This window comes from Lethenteron reissneri, chromosome 35 (assembly GCF_015708825.2).
Source record: "Lethenteron reissneri isolate LAM-NWPU_2019-01 chromosome 35, ASM1570882v1, whole genome shotgun sequence".
Taxonomy (NCBI): Eukaryota; Metazoa; Chordata; class Hyperoartia; order Petromyzontiformes; family Petromyzontidae; genus Lethenteron; species Lethenteron reissneri.
This window is the reverse complement of record NC_083813.1, coordinates 3,428,497-3,455,994: the sequence shown is the minus strand read 5'-3', so window position 1 is coordinate 3,455,994 and position 27,498 is coordinate 3,428,497. Positions and strand designations below refer to the sequence as shown.

General features: G+C 46.7%; 1 protein-coding gene across 1 annotated transcript; it reads left to right on the top strand.

Annotated features, from left to right (window-relative positions):
* The first annotated feature begins 454 nt into the window (after window positions 1–454).
* Window positions 455–27,263, top strand: NFS1 (NFS1 cysteine desulfurase). The gene is made up of 13 exons (XM_061565575.1): window positions 455–741; window positions 2,712–2,791; window positions 9,704–9,820; window positions 10,005–10,088; window positions 11,374–11,526; window positions 13,400–13,493; window positions 16,163–16,297; window positions 17,056–17,213; window positions 18,832–18,937; window positions 20,761–20,842; window positions 22,638–22,721; window positions 23,833–23,922; window positions 24,881–27,263. The coding sequence occupies exons 1-13, from the start codon at window positions 642–644 to the stop codon at window positions 24,942–24,944; spliced, it is 1,347 nt and encodes a 448-aa protein (XP_061421559.1). The 5' UTR covers window positions 455–641; the 3' UTR covers window positions 24,945–27,263.
* Window positions 27,264–27,498: the final 235 nt, after the last annotated feature.

Here is a 27,498-nt window from a genome sequence, read left to right as displayed (position 1 = left end):
TTTTTCCTTGTAAACGAACTGCGTTGTTTTCGATGACGCAATGACGAGTTTGTATTTACACGTGTTGTCTGACGTCATGAAGTGACATTCCTGTTTCATTAACGAGCTCTGGAATATTCTTTGGTTCTTTCGGTAAAGTCACGTTGATAGTAAAAATAATAATAAAATAATAATAAATGAAAATAACAAAAAAATACTCTCATTTTACTGGAGCAGTTACACCTGATGACGGAGGCTTGTGTTGCTTACGAAACGTCGTGATTTAATTTAGTTATTTAAATTTTATTATTATTTCAAAATATAACTCCGATTCAGGGTGCGGGGACACGTGGTGCACTTGGGCCCCAGAGCGAGCCCCCTTCTCGCCATTGGTCGGCGCGGCCGCACGTGACCCAACATCGGACCAATCGGAGCGACTGTTGGCGGCTACGGGGACGCCGCGCGTGGTCGTCGGTACCGCGCTGTCACGAGGCAGCGGCAGCAGCATCAGCTTGGAGAGGAGAAGCAGGAAAATAGCAGCAGGAGAGAAGCAGCAGGCAAGGAGTAGCAGGAGAGGAGAAGGAGCAGCAAGCCAGGAGGAGCAGGGGCACAAGAAGCATCATCCAAGAGCAGCAGCAGCAGCCAGGGGACGAGGAGCGGACATGCTGCTCAGGCTCTACTCGAGGGCCCTCTGGCCCCGCAGCGTGGCAGTGGCGGCAGCTGCAGCAGCAAGGGCCTCGCAGAGGAGGAGCGCGACACAAGGTGAAGCCACGGGGACTTGGGGGCCTGTGTTGGGGGTCATTGGGGGGCCTGGGTTCAGGGTCTTTAGGGGGCCTGTGTTCAGGGTCTTTGGGGGGCCTGCGTTCAGGGTCTTTGGGGGGCCTGTGTTCAGGGTCCTTGGGGCCTGGGTTGGGGGTCTTTGGGGGGCTGGGTTGGGGGTCTTTGGGGGGCTGGGTTGGGGGTCTTTGGGGGGCTGGGTTGGGGGTCTTTGGGGGCCTGGGTTCAGGGTCTTTGGGGGGGCCTGTGTTCAGGGTCTTTGGGGGGGCTGGGTTCAGGGTCTTTGGGGGTCTGGGTTCAGGGTCTTTGGGGGGGCCTGCGTTCAGGGTCTTTGGGGGGCCTGTATTCAGGGTCTTTGGGGGGCCTTTGTTCAGGGTCTTTGGGGGGCCTGCGATCAGGGTCTTTGGGGGGGCTGGGTTCAGGGTCCTTAGGGGGCTGGGTTCAGGGTCTTTGGGGGGGCTGGGTTCAGGGTCTTTGGAGGGCCTGTGTTCAGGGTCTTTGGCGCCTGGGTTCAGGGTCTTTGGAGGGCCTGCGTTCAGGGTCTTTGGGGGGCCTGGGTTCAGGGTCCTTGGCGCCTGCGTTCAGGGTCCTTGGGGCCTGGGTTCAGGGTCTTTGGGGGGCCTGGGTTCAGGGTCCTTGGGGGGCCTTTGTTCAGGGTCTTTGGGGGGGCTGGGTTCAGGGTCTTTGGGGGGGCCTGGGTTCAGAGGTTCAGGGTCCTTGGAGGGCCTGTATTCAGGGTCTTTTGGGGGGCTGGGTTCAGGGTCTTTGGGGGGGGCCTGGGTTCAGAGGTTCAGGGTCCTTGGGGGGCGTGGGGGTGCAAGCGGCATTGAGTTGGAGTTGGAGGAGTGGTATTAACCTGGCCTCTAGAGGGGCATTGGATGAGGGACCGAGGCATTAACCCTGAATTGGAGGAGAGGCAGTGGCATTAACTTGCCTTTTAATGGGGGGGTCGGGGGGGGTTGACCTGGCATTCCAGGGGGGAAGGGGCATACATGTGGCATTGGATGAGGGGCAGGGACATGAACCAGGCCTTCGTGGGGCAGGCGGGAGGGCATTCACCTGACATTGGAGTGGCGGTGTTCGCCAGTTCCAGAATATTCTTTAATCAGAATTCCCCTCTGCAGTTCCCGATAATGCGGGAAGGAGTGCAACCACCACCCCGGGTGGCTTCGTCTTCGCCACAGCGAGTGCTCCAAGCACACCGAGGTGGCATCACGAGAGTGGAATTAACCCGAGGGGCTCGGGGACATTGAGATTGTGAACAACAGAATCGTTGGCACTGACCTGGCACCAGGTCTCTCCCCGTGGTCTCCGGGTCCTCCGGTTTTTCTCTTCACATTCAGAAACCACATGCGTTGATGGTATTTCGTTGCTATACATTTCCACACGATAAGCCACTTTGTTGTGCTATCATTTGTGGCCAGGTCGCTTCTCAAAAAGAGTTCCATAGCTCAGTGGGCCTTGGTGAAATTAAAACTTGATTAAATTTCCATTTAAAGCTTTCGTGACTGCAGGGATTCATCTTCTTGGTTCTTTCGGTAAAGTCACGTAGAAGGGAAGTAATAAAATAATACAAATAAAACATAATAAAATAATTCTCACGACGTTTCGGCCACAACGCAAGCAGCCGTCCTCAGGTGAAGACCAGGTCTGTCGGGGAGACAGCGTCTGAATGAATTGCGTTGTGGCCGAAACGTCGTGAGAATAATTTTATGTTTTATTTTTATTCTTTTATTACTTCCCTTCTACGTGACTTTACCGAAAGAACCAAGAAGATAAAACTTGATTAGTTTTAAGGTACAACGCATGGCTAAATTTGTTTTTATATTGTGACACAAACAGGGAGAAAAATCCTCATCTGAACGTGGGATGGCTTTCCAGCTTCTTCAAGGTTACTGTTGGTTAATGTATCGTTCCAACTCCGTCCTTCCTATTCTTGTGCGTGTCGTACACAGATGTGACACAGGCCAAGGTTCTTCCCGGACCAGATGAACTCCGTCCGCTCTACATGGACGTGCAGGCCACTACCCCCATGGTGAGACTGGCGGCACAGCCTGGGGGTCCACTCCACTGTGATTCACACACGCAAGAGTGACTCAATAGGAGTACGGTATATAAGTACACCGTATTCCCTCGCTTTTTCACCAACTTGCTGTCTGCGATGTTTGGTCCGTCCGCGAATCGCGTCTGGAACTCTACACGACTACTGCATCGAGAGGGAGAGAAAGTGACGAGAGATAATGTTACGCGAGAAAGTGACGAGATAAAGAGATGAGAGAGAAGGTGATGAGATGTATTATTTTTGTATTTAAGGTATTTGAATGTCATCTGCGAAATTTGCTATTCACAAGCATCTCCGGAACATATCCCTCCCGAATAACGAGGGAATACTTTTACATAACCATCATCACAAAAAGTAGATCTTACAAAACCCATCAGCGACACCGCCTTCTAGGAGTGCACGGTTTCAGCAGCATTGATTCAAGTCAAGCAACTCTGGACTAGTTTAGATATCTCATAGGATATAGAGATGGAGTAAGTTTATGATTTCCTTTATTTGAATATCTGATTTTCGAATATTTAGTCCGAATTTCGGGTTTATTTCATGCTTTTAGATTTCAATGAACAGTAAAACCTTGGATTGCGAGTAACTTGGTCTGCGAGTGTTTTGCAAGACGAGCAATTTTTTTAAATAAATATTAATTTTATGAACGAGTGAGGTCTTGCAATACGAGTACTACGTGTATACGCTTTGTCTGCCGAGCGTCACGTGATTACAACTGATACACGAGTGCTTTGGATTACAAACACGTTTCCGGAACGAATTATGCTTGCAATCCAAGGTTTTACTCTATTATCAATAAACGTAATTGTTGATCCACAAGATTAAATAACTTTCAATAAAATAATTTCACTTTAATTTATAATGTAAACCGAGAACACATCCTGAGTATGTAGGAACGTAATAATTTTCACCAAAATTATTTGATGAATTGTAAAATATGATCTGGATCTAGATTTCATTCTCGACTTGTTCCTTTGTGAGTTTCGTTAGTGTAATGGTAACGTTTTCAAAAAATATATAGATATAACCCTTTATCAATCCATTGCTGGATGAAGGCCTACTTATGTACATCTTGCTATGCTGGTCATGAGTGGATTGCAAAAAGGTTTGCCCAGGACATTCATGTCCTGTATATCTATCCACTGTAGGAATCCATGGCTTAGAATCAATGGAACTTTGCATACAATGATCATACATCGTACATTATTTAACGACTTTATGCATGCTTTGCGTATAAATGTGTAAACATGGGTGAATTTGTTACATGCCCAATAGGTAACAATGTGGGAGCGTTGTGGCGTAGACTTCATTAAAAGTACACTATATTGGTCCACGGCACAGTGGTTTTGCTCGCCGTGCGATGAACATCACGACCCCAGCTTGACGTCTGGCCACAGTTAGTATCGGTGGCGAGTGATGTCTGGATCGGTCCCGGGCACCCATCTTCACCAACCTGCACTGACCAGCATGGTGCCGTAGGGTCAAACAACGCCCACAGCCAACACTGCGTGTGGAGCCATTTATCCATCGGTGTATTAACAAAGGACTTCTTTACATCATATACAATAAAACAAATTAAGTATTTCTGACCATTATCTTTCGAGAGACCATTCCATTACAATTAAATTTGCGTTGTGTCGTACCTGTAGGGGAAGTGTGGATAATTAGCATTGATTTACCCTGATCTCCAAGTTGCTCCTCTTACTGGTGCAGCAGTGGGGATAAGAGCAAAGGTCTGTTTATCTATCTGGGGGTGTGGATAATGGAGCAGGTAATTGGAGGGTGCGTGATAGCGGTTTCACTATCAGTTACACATCGGTGTACTACGCTGTGCGTGCGAGCACTGCCTTCTGTTTGGATCCAAGGCATTGTGGTGAACATGCTGAATAATACTGTACATTGTATTAACTCTTTCTCATTCCGATGACTATTTATGATGACGTACATGTACATCATCATAAACCCTAAAATCAAAATAACTATCGCTACGAATTCCGACCTGAGTTTCCCACGAGCACGTGGCACAGTTTGGTGCCACAGCGATCCTAGAGCGCAGTCGTGTCGCTACAGATCTCTGCGGTGAGTACAATGTCTTTAAAAACAACGGCGCTACGCCTCTCTAAATAAAATTAATGCTGAACCGCTTGCGTGTTCCGAGATTCGGTGGTGAACGGGGCACCCGCTCTGCATTGGGATTTTTGCGTGACAAAATCTGTACAGTCCGTGTCTACATTGTGACACTATATAAAAAAAACAAAGGCAACGTGACAAATTAATCCACTCCACGTTTCCAATATACATTCGCATATATACATTTCCAGTAACCATGTTGACATCAGATTGATTATTGCAATAAGTAAAGGGGCTTGGGGAGGGCACATTGCGTGAAATGATGATAGCCGTTAGATAAGACTGGTGACGGAATGGCAGCCAAATGCAAAAAGATGCCCTTGTAGATGACTGTTGCGAGACTGAGGGATAGTGGTGATGTGGAGAGGCCTACCTCCAGCAGTTAATCGAGAATGTCTGCTGATTAATGAGAATTAAATCCTTGCATGATTAGAATGTCTATAACGATGCATCCTTGTCATGGTTTGGTACATTGTCAGGATTTGGAGTCGGAATTTGATTCGATCATCAGTTTTTTTTCTTTACGTGAATGCAGCAGCCTCTAACGCAGGGGTCGGCAACTAAAATGACATGAAGAGCGAGCCATATTTTGCGAATAACGTCATGAAGCAGTCCTTAAAGTCCTTAAAGAACCTCATGCGGCTTCGGAGCCGCAGGTTACCTAACCCCTGCTCCAGTGAAAATAGGGGTCATGTTAACCTAGTACATAGACGGTATGCGAATAGAGAGTAACACAATGCAATGCTTGTATCCAGAGTGTATGAATTGATCTTAATTGGCACTTTCTACGGCTAATCTTGCACTTTTTAGAATTTCTTCACTCAAAACTTTCTAAAGAAAAATTTTGTATTTAAAATTCTATAATTTCTTACCTTTTTTATTCATTTGTATTAATTTTTTCTCTGTTATGTACGTCAAGGAAACGGTGTTTTTTTAATTGATGAAACCCGACTTCAGGGCTTCTTAGCTCACAGGGTACTTCAAAATGAACTGAAACTGAATCGATGTAGTGCTACACCCATAATGTACAGGAATATACAAAAGTCTAAAACTCCTTTTCAGATGGCTTCTGGAATGGGACGTTTGGCAAAGTACGTTTTACGAGTGTTAGGGGAAACAAGTAAATTAATTCCCTCCAAACGACTCATTTCTAGGCCAACCGGTCTGCCGTGCCTGGTTTACTCTGTTACACTGTACATTAATTTCTAGCACATTTTTCTCATTGCCTTGTGTGTGCCCCAGGGTACGTTAATGAGATGCAATGCCATTCTCAATCATTGACACTGCAGTGTACTGGGGCCAATACACAAGGACTGCTGGACATTTCCTCCACCTCACAGCCTGCAACGTGGCTTTGCTAACTCACAAGGGATTGTGATTGCCTTAGCTCAGCACCAACACCATTCAATAACGTGAATGCGAATTAACTATTGTGGCCACTGGTAGTGATAATAAAAGTCCTTCGCCTGAAACCCTCAAACAAATCTCAACACTGTCTTTCTGGCGTGGCCTTGGCAGTAATATTTGCCTGATTGGATGTTTTTAAAGTTGTTGGAAACCAAACTGTCTGCAGAAAACCCATGCATCTAACAAAAAAAATACTACACAGATCAATAGCCTACTTTCTGTGCTGCGATCATCGTCTAAAACGTATCAATGTCGCACATGAATTATCTCTTCGATCCACAAACCGTCTATAAAACTGCAGGCATTCACCACCAAACCCACGACTAAAAAATATTCCACGACTGTTGGAAGAACGTAATTCCCGATTGCATTTTTTAGGTGTACCTTCGCAAGGCAGATACTCTGGGGGTTATTGCAACACAAATCCTACCTGTCGAGTCCATAACGTATTCGAGAGCACTGTCCTCTGGCACAACCGTAAGGGAACCGCCCAATGTTTTGCATTGTTACAAATATTGATATGTGAGAAGGTCAGGAACGTGAATAAGTGTGGCCTAATGTTGTAGCGGGATACACTAAACCTAAGCAGCTGTGCTTACATAATGAAACGATTCAGTACTTTCATAACAGCCCAAACAAGAAGTCTGTTAATATAGGAGACCTGAGACCACAGCCAAAACTACTGCACTTGCATAATGACAACGCAACACGTTTGTCAATGACACCACGGCCTTAAAAGGAAAAAAATATGATAGGTAATGTTTTCGGTAATGGCCCTTCATAGCACATACATAGAGACATCAGAGAGAGTTAGTTAAGAAGAGCTTCTCTGACCATATTCAAAACTAAAAAGTTTATTATTTTATGTACCAGGTAAATCCCACCGAGCTAAACAGTTTTTTTCACAATCGACCTGGCCACAAATGATAGCTCAACGAAGGTGCATATGTGGAGATTTCTAGCAGCCAAATACAGGTGTGTCGGGGTCGGGAACGAACCAACTACTTGCTGCACACCAGATGAGGGAGATAAGTTCTCACGACCATGGTACCCCCATATTGAAATGACAGGCCCAGGAATGCATCACTAAGTGAATTACGTGAATTAAGTTGCCATTGACCTCGCCACAACCGGCCACCCATGATACAATGTTCAAGCAACATTTGACTATTTCACTTGGAATACAAATGACTTTATTTTAGCATTTTTTTTCATTATTGAAGAGTATTTTGGTCATTGTGTTTTTGCATCGCTGCCAATGCAGAATCGTCCAATAATTTGCACGTAAACTTTCATGACGGCTTAAACCTGCAGGTAGAACACGGCGAGATATACATGATGCATTGCGCGAACTGGGTATGTGTGTACGTATGTTGAACTTCGTTCGCACGGTAAGTAGCCAACCGTGCTCATTGGAGGTGAGTGCGAAGGAGAACAAACTAAACACTAAAACAAGTGTTGGCTGGCTTCGGGCTGCTTGGAGGAGAGTTGACTGGTGCGTTGACAGTTTAAACAATGTGTTCTGGCGTTCCCGTGTTTGTGCTCTTGGCAGCGCAGTGGTTTTTAAACTGCGCCACGAGTGTTGTGGAAACTTGGGGTTTTAAATTACAGTTGCTGAGCACATGCGTTAATAGGTGCTCACGAATGACAATTGCCTCCTACAGTCTATTAGACTAAATGGCTGAGCTTTGTATTTATTTTGTATAAGGATTCGTTGCTGCAGTTTAAGGTATCCACCATTCCCATTGACACCTGATTCTTTCAGACATACAGTATACGCTTGCTGCCGAGTCAATCTGCATGGAATACACCAAAACCTCGCCCATCACGGTTTTCCCTTCACAGATTTCACCACTCGCGCCAAATTAATTGAGGTACAGATCGTGCCCTTGTGGCGCGGTTGACTTCGAGATTCCTGTCCACTGTGCATCGTAAAGAGCACTGTACAGGAATTCTCACTGCACTGCTCGCGATGATGCTGCCGCGGAAGAATACACACGCTGTCTCGTCTCCATCTCGTCTCCAGCCCATCGTGTGGGTCCCAGGTCACGTGATCCCATCATCCAGTGAGGAAGGCAGTGAGATTCAGCCACCCGCGATTTGTATTACTACGTTATATTTTTTTCCATTCTGTACATTTCCCGTACAAGTTATATTTAGCACTGTTAGACAATATGAATCTTAAGTTACGTAAAAAATACTTCCTGTGTCATGTTTGGTTTAATGTAGGGTAACATAAAACAAAAGGAATCGTGAACCAAACCCTATATTTCCCATTTGTCTGAGTTTTGGGATCGTGGATTTGCCGATTGCAGCTACTTTCAAGAGCGCAAACCCCCAAAATGGGCAAGAGTTTTGGTATACTTTATCTTCCCGGTATTTTTCTCACTCATGTGTGCTCTTTGTTCCCGGTTGTCTTCATCGACTCCTTCCTGCCCTGGGCCTTGTCCACGTCGACTCCACAGTCCTTCATATTCTGGTTCACCTCTTGGGTGTCCAGCTTGGTGCTTCCACGTTCATCGCCTTCCTTCCAATGCGCATTTCCCGTCTTCTCTTTACGACATGTTACAGCCCTCTGAGTCGACTTCGTTTCAGCTTGCCTGAGATTGCTACCCACTCTTGCATGCAATACTATGCCCTGTGTAGTCATTATTTAACAATCAAAGTGTTGCTTTTTTTTTGTCAAATAACGATTCTCGAGTAATTTCAAGATGCTGTACTTGAGATGTTTGGCCAATTAGCAAGTAAGTTGTATGTGGGGCTAAGACTAGAGCCGTCCCAGAATACCCAAGTACAAGGGCGTAATGCTCAAATACCCAAACTCTAAACTATTTTTATTTTACCAGGTAAGGCCCACTGAGTTGTATAGCTCTTTTTCAGAAGCCACAAATGATAGCTTAACGAAGTGGCTCATGTGGAAATGTATAGCATCCAGTTACTCGAAACGCACGTTTCTTAATGTGGAGGGGAACACTAGAGTACCCACAATATAAATCCACTAGACCACGGGGATAACATGCAAACTCTAAATATACCGCAGGCGTCAGGGTCGGGTTCGAACCCACGACCTGTTTACCAGGTGAGTTAGTTAACATCCCGCCATTGTCGCGCCAAATGCTCACGTGGGTGGCTAAGCGGCACACATTTCTGTACTACCACCTCATAGAGTTGCAGGTTGAGAGGGTCATGAATTCTGCGCTACCCACTAACCTTGCATTTCCCAAGCGCTGCTTTGCAGGCGTGTGCCACCACAGCCGACCGAGCAGACCCCCCCGGTGCGTTGTCGCCACGGCCCAAGCTCTTACCTGTGCGCGCGTCCCGTGTGCCCGTGCGCGTTTTTTACAGGACCCGCGTGTGATGGACGCCATGATGCCGCACATGCTCAGCAACTACGGCAACCCGCACTCGCGCACGCACGCCTACGGCTGGGAGAGCGAGGCGGCCGTCGAGAAAGCGCGGCAGGTTCGACTCCCGCCTCTTCTCCCCCCCCACCTCCGTTGTTGCGCGCTGACAGCATCGCTCGCGTGTGCTCGGTGTGATGGCGCCGTGCGATTTGCTAAAGGCACTCGTGAAGCGAAACTGCCACGAGGGTTTCATCGACCACACCCCTCTCTGCTTTGTTGTTGTTGTTGCGCTCACCGTGCAGCAAGTTGCGACGCTGATCGGAGCCGATCCTCGCGAGATCATATTCACCAGCGGAGCCACCGAGTCCAACAACATCGCCGTGAAGGTATGTTTGTGTGTATGTTGAGCTTCGTTTTCACCATACAGAGTCAACCGTGCTCATCGGAGATTGCAGTCGATAATTCTTTTGACAATATTAACATTTTTAAAAATACCGTATAGGTTTAGATTTCTTTACATTGTCCTTTTTTACCTAGCCAGAAGTAAATGATCATCTGGGCAAGGTTCGTTATTTGTATTTATTTATTATATATATGAAATCGTGAGACTTTTTAATGGTAAATGTGGCAACACGAGAGTAGATTTGGGTAATCAGAGGGCATTACCCGTATCAGCTCTGGTGTGATGAGCACAAGCCCAGGGCCGGCACATTGAGCAGGATATGATGTCACATTGCACATTGTCTTGTTTAGCACGGAGGCTTTCATAACCAATATCCATAATAGAGGTTTTTGGGTGAGATCGCGTAAATATAAATGTGTCGTTGAACCCGCCACCACCTGATACAACTACTAATTACAGGCAACCCCTGCACCTTTGACCTAATTGGTTCCTATACGACGGTCGCAAGTCGAGGCCATCATAAGTGGAACCCTCGTTTCCCATAGGGCACAATGTTATACATTGGGGTTCCGTTCCCGGAAACCCGTTACGTACCGTAAAAATACCATTATTGACCACGAAAATAAATGAAAATACCCCCAAAAAATATTTAACCTCCACAAACATTTATTAAGTAAAAACCAACACATTTGAACATTCTTAAGTACTTTTCTGCACGTGCATTACATTTCCTCTTCTCGGACGTAGCGAAAGGCAGCCTCGGACTGTCGGGCTATACTGTACATACGCATACGGCAGAAGAGCAAAGCAGCCCAATCTGGCGACGAGTCTGCACATGATGTGCGCAGACTCGTCGCCAATCAACTCGGCGTCGGTAGCAGTCGTTAGGCGATTGTAGATACGTGTTTTGGTCGTTACTGGGGGGGTCTTAATTGCTATAAGAAAGGTCGTAAAGCGGGGGGTTGCAAGTCGAGCCGTCGTAAGTCGTGGGTCAACTATACTAAGGTTTGTCACGTAAATAAAACATGTCAATTTGTTTAGTTCAGCACACTGGTGTGTTGGAGATTATTCCCGCAAGATTTGTGGGTTTACTCTCCAAGACACGGGTGTTTACTTGGCAAACCTTACTAATTGGCTGTGTCGGGTGGTGGCGTGTTTAACAACACTTATATTTACGCGATCTAACCCAAAAACCTCTGTGATGGACATTGTCTTGTCTCTGCCTTACACACGCGTGCACCTACTTGGTACCTGCGTGTGTGCGGCAGGGAGTGGCGCGGTTCTACAAGCAGCGCAAGCGGCACGTGTTGACGACGCAGACGGAGCACAAGTGTGTGCTGGACTCGTGTCGCGCACTCGAGGCCGAGGGCTTCGAGGTGACCTACCTCCCCGTGCAGAGCAACGGCCTCGTCGACATGAAGGTGCTCGCTCGGCCGGGGAGAGCAGCAGGCAGCACGTACCACGGTGGCAAGATGTTATAATAATAATAATTTACACTTGGCACGTTTCACCCAGAGGCCGCAGGGCGCCGCACAGAACTAAAAGCAAGCAAGTAAATAACGAACACAATTCTAAAACCTAATATAAGCACGCAGGCTTGTGATTTAACCACGGGTATGATTACCTCCCTCCCTTGCCTGGTATGTAGGAGGTCGTGGGTTCGATCTCGACCATGACACCTGTATATTTGGAGTTTGCGTGCCTCTTTCTCTCCCCGTGGTCATGTGGATTTTTCTCCGGGTCCTCTGGTTTTTTCTCTCCACATTTAGAAGCATGCTTTTAGAGTATTTGGCTGCGATACATTTCCACGTGATAAGCCACTTTATTGAGCTTATGATTTGTGGCCAGGTCACTTCTCAAAAACAGCTATATAGCTCAGTGGGCCTTACTTGGTAAAGTAAAAAGTTGAGTTTTAGTTCGTGCATTATCATCAGCAGCAGCACCTGCAGCAGTAACAATAGAAGTAGTAGCAACAGTAGTTGTATTGTGGTCACGATTATCATTCTAAGCAGTACCAGGAGCAGAAACAATAACATCAGTATCAGCACCATCATCAGCAGTAGTAGTAGCATACATATAATTGTCAGCAGCAGTGGCAACAGGAGCGTATTATTATCGCCACCATATTTCAACAAGTTGGTTGGTGCATGTTGGTGAAGGGGGGATTTCCAGGAATGGTTCAAATATCACTGTCCAAGAATGCTAGACATGGACGTGAATCGAACTCAGGTTTCCGGGTTCGTAATGCAGTACACTAGCCAATGGGCATACTTTAATGATGTGTATTAGTTAAATGCACGTAAAGTGTGTAATTCAGAACCACGGCGTCACAATGACTTTTGTGAGCCGTGTAGTAAGGACATGATGACCATGACTTGTACCCACAACCCAAAAACATCCCCCGAGCTAAACTGGTCAAATGCTGCCTTTAATAATTGATCCCTCGATAACATCACAGGGCTTGAGTACACATGTGCAGGATTGCAACACAGTTTATTTTGAAAAATACCCCCACAACCATATCCATGCTATGGGCAGTTTGGATTTCCCTGTAACAGCAAACAACGAACATTTCTCATTTTGATAAGATGTGTAAATGATTCCCAAATGTGTTTTCTTTCGTGGCTCAAATTGACATCACTGATTGCTAAAGATCACGTGGTGCCATTCACGAGTGTAGTTTGTCACGTGGCAGCAGTTTTAAAACACTTGTCCCACATTTGAGTGTAAATCAATGTAGATTAATGGAATTTGTAAAAAAAAGAACAAATTGGGTCTCGCTGCTCAAACGGAGCTCCGCACAGATCGGTGCTCATCCCTGTGGCCTTAAGCCAGAAGTAACAGAAAAAAAATCACCATTCATATGGCAGGGGGCAGTCTGTCCATAGCACAATCCCGCTGTCGACTTTCCACAGAGTGTTGTTCATTTTGTCAACCCCAAAGGGGGGTAATAGGCTGTGTCGACCACCCCAATTGCGAGTTGATCGCGAACTCGCCATATTTTGATTGAGTTTAGCGCTGGAGCACACCACCGCCCTCAGGCTAATGAAGCATTACTCAGGGTTACATGATCTGCTCAAGATTAAGTGAGGCTCATCACACTGATGACCTTTACGTGACGTTTGCTGCACTGCCGATTCTTAAGCGAATCTCGTTAAAACTGACCGCCAAGCAAGATCTTTCTAGCTCACCACAGAGCATTCGACAAGACTTAATGAGCCTGCTGATGGCTGAACGAGGCTTGAAGCCCTGCCGATGGTTAAGTGCTGCTCTGTGTCTGTCGGCCCGTGACAGGAACTGGAGACGGCGCTGCGCCCGGACACGTGCCTGGTGTCTGTGATGGCCGTGAATAACGAGATCGGGGTGAAGCAACCTATCGGGGAAATTGGTGAGTGTTTGTCACACAGCGCCGCAGTCCACGCGGCACGCGGGACACGCACACTGCACACCCCACACGGTACACAACACGCCACTGTCTGCATAACACACAGTGTACACTACACACCCCGCACGGTGCACACGCAAACTACACACAGTGCACATTATAAACAGTATGTACACACACACACCACGAACAACACACGCCCCACGCTCTACGCATACCACACGTCACGCAGCACATGCCACACATTGCGTACCACACACCCCACACTTGACACATACCACGCACAAGGTGTTCTCTTACGCTAAGGCTGCATTAACTGTGTCCCAATCGAGCCTGCCACACGGTACACGACGCGCCACCGTGGCTTTCAAATAAAAATAATAATCCTTGATATTTGCCACTAACGTGGAATGATTAAACGAGTCATCTGGATCAGTATGCGGGCTTGTGGGTGTCAAGTTGGTTGGGCTTGGAGTGAGGACTGCAGTTGATGGAGTTGTCTCACCTCATCGAAGTGCTGGAAACGTGTTTTTATTTGTGCAACTTTCTCTCGTCCGTCTCTCATGTCTCTTCTCATTTAATATTTATCCTACATCTGCTATCTCTCCTCTCGCTACATATTTCGATCATATTTCACTGTCCGAAATACATCTGTTGTATCATCTCTCCTAAACACATTTCTAGCCCGCCTTTTTATATTATAAAAAAAGTGTTTTGCGTCCAGGGGCCCTTGGCAAAAAATACTGATTTCACTACTCTTTGGTTCTTTCGGTAAAGTCACGTAGTTAGAAATAAAATGAAACAAATCACGACTTTTCGATCGCAACACAAGCGGTCGTCATCAGGCTAATTTCATTGGCTGAAAACGTCTTAAAATAAAAATCCAATGCAGGATCCCTCCTGAAAAAGAGTCCTATGATGCAGTATGGCTTTCCTGGGTATATTTATATATAAATATATTATTATAGCATCTTAAGCAGTGTTCTTCACTCATTTTCAGAGGGGTCCACTTTCGCCAATAGGATGACATCTGTATGAAGGCCGCCACCGTCTGCAAGGGATATTGTCAGGTGTTGTGTATTGTCGGGGGGGCCGCACGCCAGGGGCCGCACTGAAGGCCACCAGGGGCCGCCAGTGGCCCGCGGGCCTTGCCAATGAAGCACCCCGTGTAAGATGAACAACTGAATTCAGTCTTGAGAATTTCAACTTCTGTTGCAACGAGAGAGTTACCTTTTTGCTACCTGCTTGTCCAGTATTATCAGTCTTCTTTTAATATGCGTGGGGTTATTTCGCCGTGGAATCTGGTTTGTCTCATTGGCAAAATTACACAGGAAAGAATTAACTAAACATCCGAAGCATGGCCCTTCCAAAAACAATCTTGAGACCGAGACACTTACAATCACTCTGTTGTTATTACAACACTGTGCAGTCATGCAACCACATCACTATGCAGTTACATAACTGTAGAGTTACGTTGCAGATAAGCAAGGTTTGGTTGTCTTCTAGAAATACTGATGCGTGCTGTAGGAATGTAGAATTTCGACTACTGGCTGTTGAGCTTGTATATTCTTTGAGTTTTATTTATAATAAGTCCCTTTTAATTTGCTAGGAAAGCCAGAATGAGTCCAAATACTCCTGTCTCAGGAGGCCTCTGCATTAACATTATTGACCAATTCCATGTAGTGAGTGTTTGGCATGTGGGAGAAGCCGGAGAAAACCCACGCACACGAAGGGGGCAACACTCTACACTGCACACGGATTCAAGATCCCGTTTGCCGTGCTTCCATCTCCTGCCCACCATGCAGCCCAATCCTACAACACCTGCTGTTCCTAGGCAATCTTACACTCAAGTACTAACTTCGGTCAATGCTCCTTAGGAGTGCTGTCACAATATTTATTTTCCTATAACTTTGTAGTTATATTTCACGCTTCTGCTGATTTGTGCTTTGCCGTACTTCCAGTGCGCATTAAGATTACTTATGCGTTCCTCGACTGCTGTTCAATCAACATTCGCCTGCCGCGAGTCATTATAATCATTCAGTTTATAATGATTTAAAGCTTTCGTGACTGCAGGGATTCATATTCTTGGTTCTTTCGGTAAAGTCACGTAGAAGGGAAATAATAAAATAATACAAATAAAACAATTACATTCTCACGATTGCAATCGAAACGTCGTGAGAATTTTATTGTTTTATTGTTATTATTTTATTATTTCCCTTCTACGTGACTTTACCGAAAGAACCAAGAACATGAATACAGTCTATAATGGTTATAATGCACATGTTTGTCAGTTGCACAGCATTACTAAATAATCCATTGAACACTTTGCTATCATATATAGTAAGTAGAAAAAAATAAATGAACGATGAAAGTCACGATATAATGATATTTTACACGTGGTTGATATGGTTATCCTGGATCTTATATTGTACGATATATTGTAGTATCGCCATATCGCGAAAACCCTGATACATTCCGCATGACAGAAGTGACGAAATCCTACACCATAGGCCAGTTAGCATCTGTGCTGTTTCTAGCCACTGTAAAATCACCATACGGACTGTGGATTGTTACCTGTGCGAGTTATCGGTTTTTGCCCTGGCGGTGCGTTTGCTGGCCGACTGGTTGCCCCGTTCCTGGCATTTCCCACCACCATCACCCCCCCCCCACAGGAGAGTTGTGCCGCCAGCACAAGGTGTTCTTCCACACGGACGCAGCACAGGCCATCGGCAAGATCCCCATCGACGTCAACGACATGAAGATCGACCTCATGTCCATCAGCGGACACAAGATTTACGGTCCCAAAGGTCGCGATTGCACGCGGACGTGCCGCTCTTAAGTGTGCCTGGAGTTCAGAGGGGTGAAGGTGCATTTGTCAATCGGTGCACTTTGTGTATTGTTATGATTCATGTCAAAGGTGGTGGGAATTGCGTGTTTGCCTCTGGCTCAATTGTATCATGGGAAGCGGTAGTTCACCGGTTAGCGCGCCGCGCTACGAACCCGGCGACCAGAGTTCTGCTCCCGCTCACGGCCAACACCGGTGACGATGATCTGAACCAATCCTGGCCTTCCCCCAAGGTCGACTCGACCTCAAACAAGTACCCAGTGCGGTGTGTAAACATCGCCACTTGCGAGAACAAGGCAGACGGGCTTGGTGCTGGCCCCCACCAAACACCCACTTGTGTGCCGTGCCGGACTTTCAGAGGTGCCACTGATCCACAAAGACGAAGAAGACATCGCAGCAATACACTCCGCTGCTCCTGACTCAGATATCTGGCTTGACCTCCTGAAAGTGAAATTGTCGTTGTTGCTCTGCATTTTCGTGAACCAGACGAAAGAAGAAGATAGCTGCCACTTGCTAACAGGATCAGCATATTTATTTATGCCGGAGACATTCGATGAGCGCTATTAAGCTCTTTTTCACAGATGTCCAGCCGGGGCGGGTCAGAACGTTGCAACAGCATACACAAATAAACACACGATGAAGGTTTTTTGTTTTGTTAACAGCACTCGCCCCAAGAGTTTGCCGAGGCTATACGGGGGATCTTTGTCTGTGTGTGCGTAGGCGTTGGGGCCATCTATGTGCGTCGCCGCCCGCGTGTGCGCGTCGAGTCCCTGCAGAGCGGTGGGGGCCAGGAGCGGGGGCTGCGCTCGGGCACCGTGCCCACGCCGCTCGTGGTGGGGCTCGGGGCGGCGTGCGACGTCGCGCTGTACGAGATGGAGGTGAGCGACGCAGCCCCCCTGCTCACTCCCCCGCCCCACCCCCCCCCCCCCCCGACCATACTCCCCAATCCTTCGCCATTTCCTTACGGCGTTGGTGTTATGTACGTACGTTGAACGTCTTTCACACCGTACGGAGCCAACCTTGCGAATCGGAGGTGCAGGGGAAGGACTACAAACTAAGAAAAAAAAGCAGTACTAAAGAAATAAGTTTTCGATCTAGATGATTTAAAAGGGCAAAGCTCCAGTGGCTTCTTAATTTCGGAGGGAAAAGCGTTTCAGACGGCCGCAGAAACGCATCTGAAAGCGCGCGATGCAGTGTTCGGTGGTTAGCCAGAAACCGCTGCGAGAATGACCAGAGTTTGCGTGATGGTTTATGCTCCTTGATGAGAGATCGGGATACTCGGCAGCAGCTAATCGTAGGCGGTACAGCAAATAGGCTGTCGACTGGTCCGTGCAGCAGAGATTGATTAGTGTTGTGGTGCGAGTTCAACATTTGGTTGGTTATCGGCTGACAAAGTAAGTACCACCTTTGTCAGAAGTCATCGGCAAGTGTCTTATGCAGTGCTTAGCCTGGCCTTCATCATACGAATGTGGATATTCCAAGGTTGGTTCTGAGCTTCCATTGGAGTAGTAAGCGCTACCCTATTCTCATTACAGCTCAAACATTTGATTGGCTTTATCTTGCCTTTGGGAACAGTTTATCTGGGTGCTCACAGGTCATTGGATTAAGATTTAATTTCAGGGATTAAAAGTGTCCCTTGACCTATTTTACTTGCCTCTTGAAATCAACTCTTGTGGCCATGAGGTTTTATGGCTAAATAAAAAAAAACTAATATTTGTATGATTAGTGTCCCTAGCCATGACGCATTACAGCAGTAAAAACTGTGATTCTGACCTATCCTGGCGCCTCCCCCAAGTCATCTTGAGATAAAAATGTTAAACTCATTTCTTTAGAACAGCTTTTTTACACGCTTTTATTTAACTCACTTCGTCTGTTGTATCCATAAAAAACTAATCTTGTAACTCAATTTTTACACACTTCCCAATGTGCTATCGACTGCAAACTTGGTATAGGTGTATCATACTGATGACAATACTATATTCTATCATTAAAAATTATATTAATTTTTTAAACAATCTTTTTAACGGCTCTAATTGTCCACGCTCAACTGACGTTGCCTGTAAATCACCACGTGGTCCCTTGCGGCACGGCAAGCCTCGGGGAGCCACGCCCAGGGGCGGGGGATGTGGAAGGAGGGGAGGGGCGATGGGCTAAGGGGGAGGGGCAGCTCGGACAGTATATTTCATTAAAGCGTGTTTTAAAAAAAAAGTATTTTTAAATATTTGATTGTGTTAAGTTTGTTGTCCTTCTCCCCGCACCTCCTATTAGCACAGTTTGCTATGTATGATGCGAAAGAAGTTGAGCAAACAAAGGGTTGTGATATAGTCAATATCAGTATCCAGGAAATAAAGTTCTAGCCACACCATCCGCTCATGCCATGCGTATTGGCCTTAATAGGTGCTCGCTAACAACGCTCACCCACCAGTAGTGCGCCCGGTGTGGGAAGAGTTTGACTCGGGGCCCGCTCCCTCTTCCACCACCCCCTCCCCCCGTCAGTACGACAACAAGCGAATCGAGGCTCTGTCTCATCGGCTCGTCCAGAGGCTCATGGGTGAGCTCAAGGACGTCATCATGAACGGGGACGCTGAGCAGAGGTACCACGGTAAGCCCCAGCTTCCTACGGGCTATGGGTTTGCAGGGCTTGGCACTCGGGTAGGGCCGGGGTAAGGTGATGATTATTGTTAGAGATCGGGTTAGTGTGAGCGGTTAGTATGAGGGGTTAGTCTTAGTGCTAGGTCAGGGTTAGGACAGTATTAGAATTCGTTTTAGGGTTTGGTTGTGTTTATGGGTTTTTATTCTTGCATATAACGTCAATATGTTCGTGAGCTATATTCCACAGGTCGAGGTCTGCTAGCTATGAGAGGGCTTCAGGAGTGAGTTGGTGTAGTTTTACCACTCCTTAGTTCAGGGGTGGGGAACGTTTTTTCTGCCAAGGGCCATTTGGATATTTCTAACATCATTCGCGGGCCATACAAAATTATCAACTTAAAAATTAGCCCGTTATATTTGGTCAAACATTTAATGAACATACCTCTAATGTGATGGCTGGAACTGCTTCTTTTTGGTGAGGCGTGTGATGTTAGCTGGTATTGATGATGTTGCTACTCGCAACTGCTTTTCCAGGTTTGCTCCTAGATTTATTGAATTTCGAGTCCCGCCTGCGGTTGCCTTGGCAGGGCCACACCAAATGATTTCGCGGGCCTCATATGGCCCGCGGGCCGGACGTTCCCCAGCCCTGCCTTTGTTGAAGCAGCGCAGACCAGAGTTTACTATATGGTCCAGAGTTTGGGTTGTATGGCCACAGTAGATTTATGGGAGAATTGAGATGAGAATTCACGTAGGTTTGTGTTTCGGGAAAGGATGGGGGTTAGTGTCACAATAACGTTAGGTGTGAGGGAGATGTTAGTGATGGGGAAGGATTATGGCTAATGTAGGGGGGTTAGTGTTTGTGGTAGAATTACAGGTAAAGAGCGAGAGAGAGTTACTGTGAAGAGTGTTAGTGTGGGATGGAGTTTGGGTTAGGATTTGGGTTAGGATTAGGGCAAGTGTTTGTATTAGGATTGGGATTTGGATTCGGGCTAATGTTTGTATTAGAGTGGGGTTTGGATCAGGGCTGTATGAGGGTTTGGGTAAGGGTTGGTGTTTGTACATCGTTTAGCTAAATTGACAGAGGCACTCAATGCAGCATTCGTGCACGTTGACCAGTGTGTTATGGTTGTGTTCACGTATCGTCAAGGGTTCGTCTGTGTGAGCTGTGACGTGCACACGTGCAGGCAGGGTGAGTGGATGACGTCAAGACGGGGACATCGTGTGTAGTATACCCTCTGGCAGCACAATGAAGGGTTCTTTTTAGTAAACAGTACAGCAAGTAGGTTGCTAACAGAGGTGTTCTTCAGACAGCTGTGTTTAAATGTTATTCCCTGGTATGCGTGGTGAGTTTTCTTTAGGCAACATGTTTGCTTCTTCATGCAAACAACTAACCAGGCATGATTTCAGAATCAGAATATATTTATTTATGCAGGAAGAATCCGATGAGCTATAAAGCTCTTTTTCACAGATGTCCAGTCGGGGTGGGTATGAACATTACATCAACAAACAGTACAAAAACACAATCGTAGTGCAAAGTACAAGAAAGGTAAACAAATCACCCAAAAACACACAGATAACACTAAACCATCCACATTCTACCCGGCAAAGCCCACTGAGGTATTCACCTATTTTCAGAAGTGACCTGGCCACACATGATATAGCTCAACTATGTAGCCAAACATTCAATGTTGATGAAGCTTCATGTAAAATATAGTCTTAAGACGGAGTCAGGGTTGTCTTGGTGAAACAGATAAATAATTGCGTCGTACGAGTTGATGCAGAATTATTGTTTGTGTGTGTACACAAGCGCATGCGGCTGTTGTTTGTATCCCCTAGGTTGTATTAATCTGTCGTTTGCGTACGTGGAGGGTGAATCTCTTCTCATGGCTCTGAAGGATGTAGCTTTGTCCTCGGGAAGGTAAATGCTTTCAAATTTCTCGCACGCACAAACACACACACTATCAATTTCACTCATTCTCCATCTGGTTGGGTGTCGGTGTTGCAAGAGTGATCAACTCGACTATGAGAAGGTTATATATTCTTGGTTCTTTCGATAAAGTCACGTGACTTTACTGAAAGAACCAACAATATGAATCCCTGCAGTCACGAAAGCTTTAAATCGAAATTTGATGAGAAGGTTGTTTACTCAAAATATGCTCAGTGGTCAATTTGGCCAATAACCATTCTGGGACACGATTGGTCGGTCGTACCACATTGTGGCGAGTCGGCAGTGGTTGTGCTCTGCAGAGACTGGCCCTCCGCTTCGGAATTTGGAATATATGTATGTTGAACTTCTCTTCGCACCATACGTAGCCAACCGTGTTAATCGGAGGTGCAGGGGAATGACAACAAACTTCTGTATATGTACACTCGTGTTTGTGTCCATGTACAGGGCCTCCTCTACTTACGAACGAGTTAGGTTCCAGAGGGTACTGTTCGTAATTCGATTTGTTCGTTAGTCCAACTTTGCTCCTGTCGATTCCAAACATGTTGTATGGCATGTACACTAAACACGGGGAATGGCTTTAAAAGTTGTTTAATCTCCTGTAGACGTAGATGCCACTGGTTCTTCACGTTTTGCAGATGTAGATGTCACCACCGCCATCTATTGCGCAGTGGTTGAACCTCCGACTCTCAGTCTGAACAGGCAACTGGACAGAGACAGGTTTGTTCGTGTCTCTGAAAGTTCATAAGTCAAATGTTTGTAAGTACAGAAGTCACTGTCCACTGGTGTGTGTGTGTGTCCACCACTGGCGCTCAGTATTTTGTTTTAGTGGATATAGATTCATACGATGTTACATTTTATTTAACTGCAAGAGACTTGTTTTTTTTATTATGTTCTGTAGTCCTTCATAGTCAAGTTTATGATCGAAGACTCGCCTTACGTTAACGAGCTTGGGGTGTGATGCTCATTTACATTGTTGGTTCTGAGGCAGTGGTGGGAATTCCACATTGCTATATTACTGGAGGAACAATGCGGTGAGCTTCGAAAGATGCCACATAACCCTTCAGTTGAGATGCAGTGTACAACTGAAGCAACTTTATATAAAAAAACAAGCAAAAATTACAGTTGTAAAATATAATTTTCGAGTTTTTCTTTACATTTCAGAATGTAATATTAATAAGTTAAAGCCAATTGCAAAAAAATAACATTGAAACGTGATTGATGTGTTGTACTGATATTGCAGCGAGATTGATGTTCTAGCGAGTGTGGACAATCTTGCTGTTGACTTGGCACAAAACAAGCGCCGATTTAATTGACCCCAGAGAGATGGTGGACTGTGAAAAAAGCGAAACTATTTTTTAGTTTGCCAGGTAAAGCCCACTGAGCTATACAGCTCTGTTTCAGAAGCGACTGCTCAGCGAAGTGGTTTATCACGTGAACAATGTATAGCGACCAAATACCCATAAATGCACGTTGATTTTAAATATGGAGGGAAAAACCGGAGAACCCGGAGAAAAATCCACATCACCGTGGTGAGAGAGAACACGCAAACTCCAAATATACAGCAGGCGTCGGGGTCCGTATCGAACCCACGGCCTGCTGTATACCAGGCGAGGTAGTTAACATCTCGCCACTGCGGCACCCGCGGGGAGGGGAGGTGACCACGTGGTCTCGCTGCCGTGTCGTGCTCGGTGATTGCGGTGCCACCCATTGACTCTTGACCCCCCCCCCCCCCCGCGTGTTAATGCGGTCGACGCGTTTTGCGCAGCGCTTGCACGTCCGCGTCGCTCGAGCCCTCCTACGTGCTGCGAGCCATCGGCACTGACGAGGACTTGGCTCACTCCTCCATCAGGTGAGCCCCCTCCCGTGCCACCACCACTTCTTCAATTCTAAGTTTCGCACTCGTATGCACAAAATGTTTGGCGCAAGTGAACCGCAATACCTTGCTGATCTCGTCAAGCGGCATAAACCGTCATCACGCCAACTTATGTCATCCTCGCTTTTGTCTCGTCATCGAACAAAGACTTGTGTCACCGCACCGCGCGCTTTCAGATACGCTTCTGCGGCCATCTGGAACGCTCTTCCGAAGTTAGGAAACCACTGCAGCTATGCACTTTTAAATTATCATCTAGATTAAAAACTCATTGCTTTAGAACTGCTTTTTGTGTTTAGTTTGTTTTATTTACCCCGCATCTCCGATTAGCACGGTTGGCTACGTACCATGCGAAAGAAGTTCAACAGGCAGACGTGCGGCATCGTGCCCAGTTCAGCCTGGGCTGAGGTCCCAGGGGCGATCAGAGTGGCTAATGCTGCACCCTGAACACTTGTGATGTCACTGGACCAGCGCTCCTGAGATTCTCTCTCAATTTCTTTGCTCCCACCAGAAAATGAAACTTATTCTCATTTATTCCAGTGACTATCAAAAATTATCAACCGTTTGACTTATCACGTTTACGTTATTTTTGGCTTTTTTTTAATTGTTCGTGGTGTTCATTGGTGTCTTAGTTTATATTGATTTACTCTCGTAGTTTTGCGACTTAAATAAGTTGTAATTTTGCGTAGTTTTGATTGCGCTACTTAAATCAAAGGTGCCGTCCTACTTGCACACACGCCCACACCAAGGCACCCCACACTCGCCCCGCTCTCTGCTGCTTCTTCCCCCTCTCCTTCAGCATTGCCCGAATCGTCTCACGCTGGACTTTAAATAATTTGAATCCTTCTCGAAACATTCTCCTAACATTGTCCTGTGCAGTGGCTTTTAATGGTCTCTCACCATGCAACAAATGACTGTGAAAGGGCCCATCGTGCTATAAGTGTGGTGTTGTGCCAGCCAAGACGGATTGTTCGTTGAGCACACGGCCGAGGCAGTCTCACAGAGGTGCAGTGCCGTGCTGCGTGCTCTGCCGTTGGAATGCCATCGTCTCCCCCCCCCCCCCCCTCACCATTCTCTGATCGTGCGACAGGTTCGGCATCGGGCGATTCACCACGAAGCAGGAAGTGGACTATACGGTGGAAAAGTGCATTCATCACGTTCACCGTCTGCGCGAGATGAGGTGAGCAGCCGCTCTGCGCGCGCACACACACGGGCCTTTCTGTTTGTGCGAGTGAGCGGAGTGGTGGTACGGAGGTTCTCGCACTGCACTGCAAGTCCCAACCAAGTCCCGACCGTGCGCCTCATCAGTGGAAAGTGGCTTCTGAACATGTCCCAGGCCGCGCTTGGGGGTGTCTCAACATTAAACGAGTACCTGGTACAGACGGCAGACAAGTGTCTTGGGAGTAATGTGAGTAGCACCACTGTCTCGCATGCCATGCTGGCCTCAGTAGGTGCTCACCGTTCATTGAGCACCACCGATTAGCACAATTGGGTCTGTACGGTGCGAAGTTCATCATACATAACGGCACTTCCTGTCGTAATCTGCAAGTCTAAGATGCGGGTGTTTGTGCGGTAGGGGCGAGTGCTGCTAACACGTACTTGTTGAGACCAGCATGCCACGCAAGGGAGTCGTGCACCATGCACACTCCACCTTTCTATCCCCCGTCGCTGATGTTTACACGCAGCACCAAATACTCACTTGAGGCTGTCAATGCAGAGCGGGCCGAGGACAGATTTGGATACGGCTTGTGCAGTGACCTCCCGTCGCCAAGATTGTAGCACAGTTCAACACGTAGGCTTTTGCCACCAATATTGTCCATAATCTGGCTGTCGCCTGATGAGGCTGGTTGTAACTACCGGCGAAACGACGTTACTATAATTGTGAATGTTGTGGGTTCACTGTCCAATACACGGGTGTGCTGGCCTAGTCAGGAGCTGGCTGTGTCGGGTGGTGGCGGGTTTAACGACACATTGTAGCGCAGTGTCTTGCAGAGCTTGCGGTCTAAATGTTCGGCGATTAATTTTAACCTTGCCATAAAACCACGGCCCTACTCTGCTGGGTGTAACTTTTATAAATGCAGATATGCGGGCACAATCCATCCGTGTATAAACAGTTATGTGTGGTCTGTTGTTCCCAGCCCCCTGTGGGAGATGGTTCAAGACGGCATCGACCTCAAGAGCATCCAGTGGACCCAGCACTGAGTGCACGTCCCCTGGCCACCCCCTCCGCATTCCCTGAGTGACACCTATTGGGGGGGGGGGGGCGGGGAGTGGGGGGGGACAGACTTGGTGGGGGGGGGGGGCACATCATCAGTGCCGTGGTTACGGGAGACGCGCACTTGTGGGTCTGTCGCAGGGTTTTCGTCCTGTGCTTGGTGCGGAAGTTCACGACAGACTTACCCCCCCACCTTGCTCTGCTGTGCGGATGAGTCAAAGTCTAGGCGTGTCTCCACCCCAAGGAGCATGGGATGGACCTCGTTCCATTGTTAACAGCTACCAGAGAGTTGTAGGGATTTAAACATTTTCTGAGTGGGAGGCCAGTCTATGCATAGGATAGCCACTGTTGAGTCATCACAGTGCTACTAATTGTTTTGGACTCTAGTGAGATGATGGGCCAAGTCAAACCCAGTGTGTTAAGTTGAGTGTTCTCTGCAATGCAACCCCTCTGAATATAATCCATGTTATGCTGTGATATTCGGCTGCAGAAAACGCTGGTTTTCTGTCAGGTTTAATAGTTAGCCACCAACCAGCTTCCTTGCATGCTTGGCCTTTAAACCCTTCGTATTGGTTGTGCCAGGGACTGGTCACAGCCACTGTGCATCTCAATTATCATCATGGCTTTGATATTAGATACGTTGCTTCTCGATAGACCGAAGTTGAATTTTGCCAAAGAATTAAAGGGGAAGCCAAGTAAAAAAAAAATTACTCTTTGCAGAAGTGAACCTTTGAAGGTTTGAGTCGGGCAACATCTTCCCATGAGCATCACCTTGTGCTGTACAGAGAGAGCTGTATGTTACTCACTGCGCACAGGCAAGTCAACTTCGCCGAGACAAAGGACGTCTTCGTAGGCCCCCTAGTAAGGTCCGCCACGTACCGGATTGCTTGGCTTTTGCTGAAAACTGCACCATGTGACCCGAGTTGAAGGAACTAACTTTTCGTCACTGCTAAACTCGCTTTCGGCACTTACGCACATGTCAGCATTACATTTACGGAGCACTGTTCAGTGGTGCAAACGTAAAAAATGGAAAATGGGGATTAGTGGGGGGGGGGGGGAAAGCAATGGTGCCTACCTGTTTAACTGAGACAACAGCACTCAACATATGCACTGGGAGGTGTTATGAAGTGATGGATTAGGTGTTGAGAGATTGGAGGTCAATCGCTGCACTAAGCCAGGCTGGAGCTGGGTTAAGGGGGAGCGGGTGATTGAAAGTATGTACATACGTATGTTGAACTTCTTTCACATCGTACGTAGCCAGCCGTGCCAATCAAGAAACTAAACACAAAAAGGCAGTTCTAAATCGGCGAGTTTTCAATTGAAGATGTGATACAGGAACAGTGCCCTTCCTTGATGGCAGGAGACTTCGTTCCACCGCTGTGCAGACATGACCACATCCCTTGCGGCGCCTCCATTTGGTACCCACAATTGCGAACCTGTAACAGGGCCTTGCAAAAACATCAGCAATTGGTTCTCGGTCATATAAAAGATATTCGTGTTCTGTTTGGCATCATGGCTTGTTTTACCGTTGTGGATTAAGTAAATAACTTTAAATCTCCCTGATTAAACAAGCCACCTAGCGGCGTTGAACCAGTGGTGTACATTCCTCTTGTGGTAGTTCTGTCCAAAAAACAACTTCTTACGGCTTCTCACAATGTGGTACTCAATGTATTGACCCTGAACTGCATGGACGATGGTGATAAAGTCAAGTCCCACATGGACCATCAACTTGCATCCTTTCCGTTTGCGAGATGTGTGTCGTGCAAACAGCGTCATTCATCCAAATTGGCCACCGAAGAGCAATTGGTTATTTTAGAGCGATGCATCTTGAAACAACTCGGCACTCCCTGATCAGGCCAACTATCCACGTTTGGCAATGTGTTTTTCCGTAAAAATTCACGAGCATGTCGATAACAACGCAGAGCTGCGCGAGAAGTGCCGCTCTACAGACTTCACGGAAGCCACCGGTGCATCACTTCATGCATCGATATCGGGGTTTGCAAAGCAGTGCAGCCACGGCTGCCGGCCTCGTGTAAACTTAACGGATCACAATATTTATCCTGGATAAATCTATGAGCGATGAAGCTAATTGTCAGAAGATGGTCAGTAGGGGCGGAGTGTCCGACGTTGCCTCTCCCTTGGTGCCGGTGGCACAGCTGTCTGCAGGGAGTCTCATTATTTGGCCATTGTTGCGCTGCTGTTACAGGAATGCATTTGTTGTCTGCTCGTACTTTGTGAAATTTGATTCGTTAGCGAAATGTGAATGTATTGATGTTTTTTTTTGCGAATAAAAACAACAGCTTGTACTCGCATTGCATAAAGGTGTATTAAAACGTTTTGTACAAATACAAAGTGAAACCAACCGACGCAAAACAAAACTAATCTCAAAAATGTGCAGACGCGCGACAGGAAATCATATCAAAGGGTATTTAAAACAACGACACCTTTAACATTTTACAACTTTTTAAGCAATAAACACGCAGCATTGCCTGATGGGCAAGGTTCATTGTTCATATGTAGTGCGATATTCCCCTCCTCCCC

Coding starts and splice junctions, on each gene's coding strand:
- NFS1 (XM_061565575.1), top strand. CDS start 642: ATGCTGCTCAGGCTCTACTCGAGGGCCCTCTGGCCCCGCAGCGTGGCA. Junction 16,298..17,055: donor CAAGATTTACGGTCCCAAAG/GTCGCGATTGCA, acceptor GTGTGTGCGTAG/GCGTTGGGGCCATCTATGTG. Junction 20,843..22,637: donor GTAGCTTTGTCCTCGGGAAG/GTAAATGCTTTC, acceptor CGTTTTGCGCAG/CGCTTGCACGTCCGCGTCGC.